The sequence below is a fragment of the Perca flavescens genome, chromosome 16, assembly GCF_004354835.1.
Source record: "Perca flavescens isolate YP-PL-M2 chromosome 16, PFLA_1.0, whole genome shotgun sequence".
Taxonomy (NCBI): domain Eukaryota; kingdom Metazoa; phylum Chordata; class Actinopteri; order Perciformes; family Percidae; genus Perca; species Perca flavescens.
The window spans coordinates 5,682,809-5,689,642 of record NC_041346.1 but is presented as its reverse complement, the minus strand read 5'-3'; the positions used below and the strand labels follow the sequence as shown (position 1 = coordinate 5,689,642).

The following is a 6,834-nucleotide window of genomic DNA, read 5'->3' as shown; positions in this document are numbered from 1 at the left end:
AAAAATGAAAGCAGCAAAAGACAAAGAAGTCTTGACATCTATCAGTGAAATATAAATCGTTGTCATCTGCAAACAAACACACAATCCCCAAACGAGGCAAGAAAGGAGAAAGCTGCTGTTTTCCTTCAAATATATGAAACTCCAGAACAGATTTTACATCGTGAGAGATTCCAGCAAAGCCAGAGGAATTGAGTGACATGACCCACAATAATTAGAAAAAAGAAAAGGTTCACTTGGGAACTTGAACCAACATGTAGGGAGCCATGGAAACGGGATGGTATTAAATAAACAGAGAAGGGTTGAAGAAACTTAACTGACTTAGAACCACTTGACAGCCAAAACTGACACCAAGCGGGTGAACAAAGCTGATGTTGTGTTTAGACTCAACGCAAAGTGAAATCAAGAAAAGGGAGAATTTGTAAAGAAAAATGACCAACTTGGATAGATAATCATCAAAAAAAGAGTTTTTTTGTTTTGGACCAAAAAGATCAGGTACTAAGGAGCCATAGAAACTAAACTCAAGAACTAAACTGAGTTAGGACCTGTATACCAGAACCCCTTTTGCAAAAGTATACAATGTTGCTATTATCCCATTAAAATATGACTAAAATAATGTTATGCTTTTTGTCCTTTATAATATCTGCAGTGAGTAATGCTGCACCTCCAGTGTCTAAAGATTTACTGTGATCGTGCTTTTAGGACGAGCAGTCTGAAGTGAGAATGTGTGTATGTGAAAATACATTTGGGTGTAAACACACACACACGCACATTGCTGCATGAAGCTCAGAGGGTGGAAAAGCCTTGAATGTGTCACAAAAGTAAAAGCAAACACCAAAGAACTCTCTTGCACGCACACACGCACACACACACACACACACACGCAGTTTGAAATGTGTAAAGTTTGTACTTGTCTTACAGAGGTTGGAGAGTACCAAAGCCTTCAAGAGAGCAGTGGAGAATTTCCTTAAAATATTTTCAACAGTCTAAATAAAAAATAATAATTCATTCCAGAAATAAAAACTAAAGAAATTCACTCTAGGGTGTTTAATTTTTTGATTCAGATACAAACGTTAATATAGAGAAAAGAAAATGGAGCCAAGATTGATTTATTTATGTAAATCCATATTCCAATCAGTGTTTCTGCAAAGTTAATCCACAAATAATTGCACATTTAAAAAAAAAAAGAGAATATTATTTAGCACTAAAATAAAATAGAAACTAGGAGGGCAGCCAAATGGGAGCAAGCCAAAGGCTGACTCTAAAAAACAGTTGGGACCCAAAATGGCTGAAACAAGTTGGTGACAAAGGAGATCTGTGACATCCAGCAAAAACAGCAAATAAATAGGAATGACAAGAAGGTGTTAACTAAAAAAATACATTGATGCAAATCATAATGTAAACAAGCCTTCTATCACAGCTTTTTAAATAAATTACAGAGTGCGTTTCCTCACAATGATCACTATGGAAGATAAAAACAAAAGATTCATCCATTTTTACTTTTACCTCGGGTTTTTAAGACAAACCTTTGAATGGAACCACCTGAGCCATTACTATCAGCCCCGCTTATTTTTAGACTCAGTGTTAGACTCAGCAGCTCAGGATACATATTTGAAACTAAAACTAAAGTGACCACTGATGGGCAGCATTTCGGAGACTCCCCTCAAACAGATACAACAACAAGGGCTCAGCCGGAGATACACATCTGGTTTAGACCATGAAGCGGTGCTCCTTGCCGTCGTGGGCCATGAGGATGACGTTGCGGTTGGAGGTCCAAATGAGGCGGGCAAGCTTCAGGTGATTCTGGGAGCCCGGGGACGCCGGCTGCACAGGTGGAACCTGGTAGGTCTTAATGCAGCGGAGCTGAGGGGCTGAGTTCAACATCCCGATGCTGCCCAGCAGACTGGTGTTCATCTTAGGAGAACAAGAAACACACAAAGCTGCAGATAACACTTATATACATTATACATAAACAAATACACTTACCAACATCTAAATTCATATTTTCAAACTCACACTGGACAAACTTTAATCAGAAAATATTTCTTTGCCATATAAATGGGTTTAAAAAATAAATCAAATGATCAAAATTGATAATGCTAATTGTGATAACAGCTCAAGATTACTCTTGGAAACCGGATGAGAGATGAAAACTTGGAAATGGAAGTTTAGAGTGGGAAAATATACTTGTGAAACCAGCAAACTCTCCCAACTTTACAACTCGTTAATATGGTTATAACCCATTGCTCATAGTTAAAAGCTAAATAAAAGCTAATTTATACTTAGCCACAAATAATTCTTCGTATCTGAGTAATCAGACCTGAAACTTTCCTGTGCTTCAAAGTTTTTACCTGCTTTATCTTCCCTAGTCTGTATAGTATATATACATAGTATAGATTCTATACAAACTGTATTGTCTAATACTTGTGTAAAATAAGTTATTGAACATTTTGGAAAGAAGACCCTTATCACCAGTTCCTGTTAGTGATGATACTCCTGAACTCTCTGAGGAAACATTGAGTTTAACCCGTGATGCTTGTGTCGATGCATCCTGAGAAAAAGACACACAGTGAGATTGTGTGTGTGTGTGTGTGTGTGTGTAGGAAAAACGGAGTATAAACTCTATCGTTTCCTGAGACGACACCGCCCCTCTCTCTCTCTTTCTCACACACTCTCACACACACACACACACACACACACACACACACACACACACACACACACACACACACACACCGACAGAGCGTCTGCCAGCTCATTACCACAGCAGCCGTCTTGCCGGCGCGCTAGCAGCGGTTTATGCTTACAGTAATGCCATTAGTGTGTGTGTGTGTGTGTGTGTGTGTGTGTGTGTGTGTGTCTCTGCAGACAGTCGTGTCAGAGGTCGTAAAGACCTTTCATTCAAAATAACAGTTCTGGGAAGAAGATAGGTGTGTCTGTCTGTCTGTATGTGTTTATCATTTACATGTGTGATTGGTCTGCTGACTTTGTGTTATTGCTTATTTATATGTTCATATTTCTTTTGTGCACTGGAACTTTGATTTGCAATTCATTCAGTTTTTGTATGTATAGCATATGATAAAAAAAAGAATAAAAACTTACATGACTAATAGTGCACAGCTTGTGCATCCATTGATTGTCTGTTTTTCCACGGAAAAAAAAACTGAAGGTGTTTTTGTAAATGTTTCAGTTGCCAAACAAATATCTAATCCCAAAAATGAAAGTCAGTTTAGATCAGATAAGTCTCAGTAGTAACTTTGTACTGGTGTGACAACACAGCAGCTAAATACACACAACAGAAGTTACTCATACTAAATTTAAAGTTTGCTCTGACTTTTCCTTTATGGCTATACTGCTATTGCCAGCACTGTTACATGTTTGAAACTGCAATAAGAAAGGCTGAATGAGGACTTAGTTAGTCCTCGGGTGTGAACAGATGCTGCCCTCTGCCAGCACACTAATGATCCTAATGCTTGGAGAAACAAGGCACCTGAAAAAGCTGCTGGAATTTCATTTCAGACCAACTTCAAAACTAGGAGTAGGGAAAGATCACACAAGAACAACTGTTTACTGAAGCAGAATAAATAGCACCTGTGATGGCTGAACTTAAAACTTTCTAAGGCCTAAAAACTAAACCTTTAAGCGTGTGTGTGTGTGTGTGTGTGTGTGTGTGTGTGGGGGGGGGGCTTGTTTAACTATATTCTTGGGGTCCAAAAACCGTGAGTCCAGTATACTTGTGAGGTCCCGACAGCTTAAATGCTGTTTGAGGGTTAAGACTTGGTTTTAGGATTAGGGTTAAAATTAGGTTATGGTTAGAGTGAGGGTAAGGGTCAAGGTTAGGCATTTAGTTGTGATGGTTAAGGTTAGGGTAAGGGAATGCATTATGTCAATGATGGGTCCCCACAAAAATAGTGCCACAAACTGTGTGCGTGTGCGTATGCGTGTGTGTCATTCACCTGCCAGAAGGAGATGTGGCTGTCAGCATTTGAGTACGTTGCCAGGTAACGGCCATCAGGGGCGAACGACACTGCTGTGATAGGACCCTTATGACCGTGGATGTTCTGGAGTGGGAAAGAGAAAGTGGAACAGACTCATTAAACCAAATCAACCATTTTTTACAGCAGCTAAACTGTGCAGCTAGTGAAAACTCTTGTACAAACTGGTTCCTCTGAATTTTACAGGCACAGTTTCAGTGAATCATTTAAAGAGATTTATTTCACATTACTGTGTTTGTAATAAAAATCAGGCTCAAATCCAGTAAAGAAAACAATTCCCAAAGAAGAAAAACAAAGAAGCTCCCTGCTTGCAAAGAGCGATGTGATGTAAACATGTGAGTCTTAAGAAGAAAATGAATACATAAGAAGACATTTTTTTTTTTTTTTTTATTTTCATTGGAAATACTTTTTACCAAAGAAACAGTCCCTAGGGAAGGAAATGGAAATAACCAAATATTAATGCAACAGCAACAACTTTAAATCACCCAATGTACTACTATGATACAGTACTAGTGCTACAACTAATATTAAACAGACGCATATATTAATTACGTAATTGCAGCCTCTACAGTGTTTTGTATTCAAAATAGAAATGAAAACAGATGCATTTAGGTCGTTAAAAAATATTCAATACCGGCTCCGATGCCAATACCGTGACTTCGATACCGGTTCCTAAACAATACTTTTTTCAATACCAATTTTATAACACAAAAATAAAATTACGACATACATGTTATGGCACAAATCTTTTTTTATTTTTCAGCTCCTACTATATGAGCCTGCCTCTGCGACGTGTAATGTTAGACAGCCAATCACAGACATTATTAGATCTTGGTAGAAGCATGCTGCATGCTGACTGGCTTACTGACGCTGATGAGATTTACTCCTTATGTATTGAAATTGGGTATTGAATGACAAGGCATTTTTCGATATTTCGGTACCCAGCCCTACTGTTCAGCCTAATGTTGTTTAGATTATTTTTCTTATATTGTAGATTATGTTTTAATATTATTGTTTTAAATGTTTAACTGATAGTATTAAGTGGTCAAATTGATTATTGTCAGTTAGCGGTTAAATGGTTTATCATTAACATCCCTACATAGTGTAGATGAACAGACGGACAGGCTTCATCGGTCACAACTCACACATTTGTGTGCTTACCACACTGCCAACATGTCACATCCAAACATCAGAATGAAGACATGACTCTGTTCACCGCCCTAATGTAAAACTTCACGGCCTCTAGACTCACTGCAGTAAACTGTTGGTAACAACCAATAACACCACAGCAGTGTATCGATTCTGATATGGGTGTTATAAATATTTTGCCAACACCCCTGTTGTCTGGACAGGATGCACAGACCAAGAGTCCCCTGTACTATTATACTGAAAGAATATTATAAACTCACCAAGTAGCTATATGATAAATAAAGACAAAATATGGTATGAGGTAAAAATACAAATACTTAGTAAAGTAATGTTTGAATTAAACTCACAGTAAAGCACTAAACCCTATCACCTATGTACTAAGTCACAATAGGGACTTTATAAGGAATATTATACAGGGCCTGAAATGATAAACTAAGTCAACTAGTGCTCTAGATTTTTATTTTTTGTATGTTTCTGTACTTTCAAATACTGCTTTTGTTTTTTTGAATACCCTCCTGCCCTTACATATCAAGTTCAGTTATGATATGTCTTTTCAGTCTTGTTACTGCTGGCTTTGGACATACTGCTGCTGGTCTCTCTGCTAGCACACACCGCTGTACCACACAATGAAACTAGAGGCCTGTGACTTTTCCATCTAGCATTTGAAGCAACCTGAACTCTTGTAGTGTTATTTATTTGGCCTTATTTATTTGGACTAATTTCCTCTGGTTTCCCTTTTAAGTAATACGACTGTCCTGTCTGGCACATGGCTCAGTTATAATTATAATGTTATAATGTTCTAGGGTTCTCATGCCTTGCTTTTGTGTTAGTGGCTCGTTATTGACAGGCACTATGCAATAAAAAGTGGGTTTACATGAGTGTGTGTGCTGCTCGTAAGGTCCAAAATTTACTACAATTTCATCAGATTATGAAGTGTAACAGTGTTATTGAGGTTTTATAGAACCTTTTCACAGATTAAAAACAGACTGAAAAAAATAGCCACTTTACAGTATCAAAGTGGATTTATATATATAATAAAACAAAGTCAAACGTATCTCAAACAACTTCATATCGTTCCTCATCACCCACTGTCGCTAAGGACAGCAAACGCTGAGTTTTCCACACGATTCCTTTTGCTGATGAATCTACTGAAGCAGCAACAGCTCGCGGTTCAAACCCTGACTTCAATAAATCCTATTTTGTAATAAAGATGAGATAAAGAACAAATTTTGGTCCTTGTTGAAATTTCATCGGAGCATCTCAGAAAAACTTGTTTTGCAGCCGCGCCGCCCAGATTTTCCTTGACAGTAAGTGTTTGGTTTGGACGAGTTAATTCCATCAGATGAGGGGCAGCTTCTGGTCCAACAGATGCTGCCATTCGCCTCCAGAACTCAGGGGACAAAATAAAGCGGTGCTGCGCCGTGTGTAACACAATAAACAGTCCCACCAGATGCAGGGTGTGTAACGCAATAAACGCCCTCCCAGAAATCCCCACCTCTGCCTGTGACTGGGATTACAAACTCCAGATAAGATTAAGATGCGTTGCCTCAGGCATCCAGACCATGAAATAATAATGCGTCTGTGGCGATTAAAGCAGAAAAATAATAATAACGCAATGAAATGAAAATCTCATCTTTTTAATTTGTTCTCTCTCTCTTCCTTTTAGGGGAAATCCTATTATCACCAGCAGTAT

General features: G+C 38.2%; 1 protein-coding gene across 4 annotated transcripts in view; it reads right to left on the bottom strand.

The window, feature by feature from the left end:
• Window positions 1–1,029: 1,029 nt before the first annotated feature.
• The window catches only part of wdr7 (WD repeat domain 7), a 163,261-nt gene continuing 157,456 nt past the window's right edge, over window positions 1,030–6,834 (bottom strand). For 3 of the 4 annotated variants that reach the window (XM_028601996.1, XM_028601998.1, XM_028601999.1), the window contains 2 exons: window positions 3,954–4,058; window positions 1,708–1,911 (listed from right to left, as the gene is read on the bottom strand). In XM_028601996.1, coding sequence (XP_028457797.1) covers window positions 1,708–1,911; window positions 3,954–4,058 — 309 coding nt within the window. Of the gene's footprint in view, window positions 1,912–3,953; window positions 4,059–6,834 lie in introns of all 4 variants that reach the window. The other variant, XM_028601997.1, reaches the window with a different exon arrangement.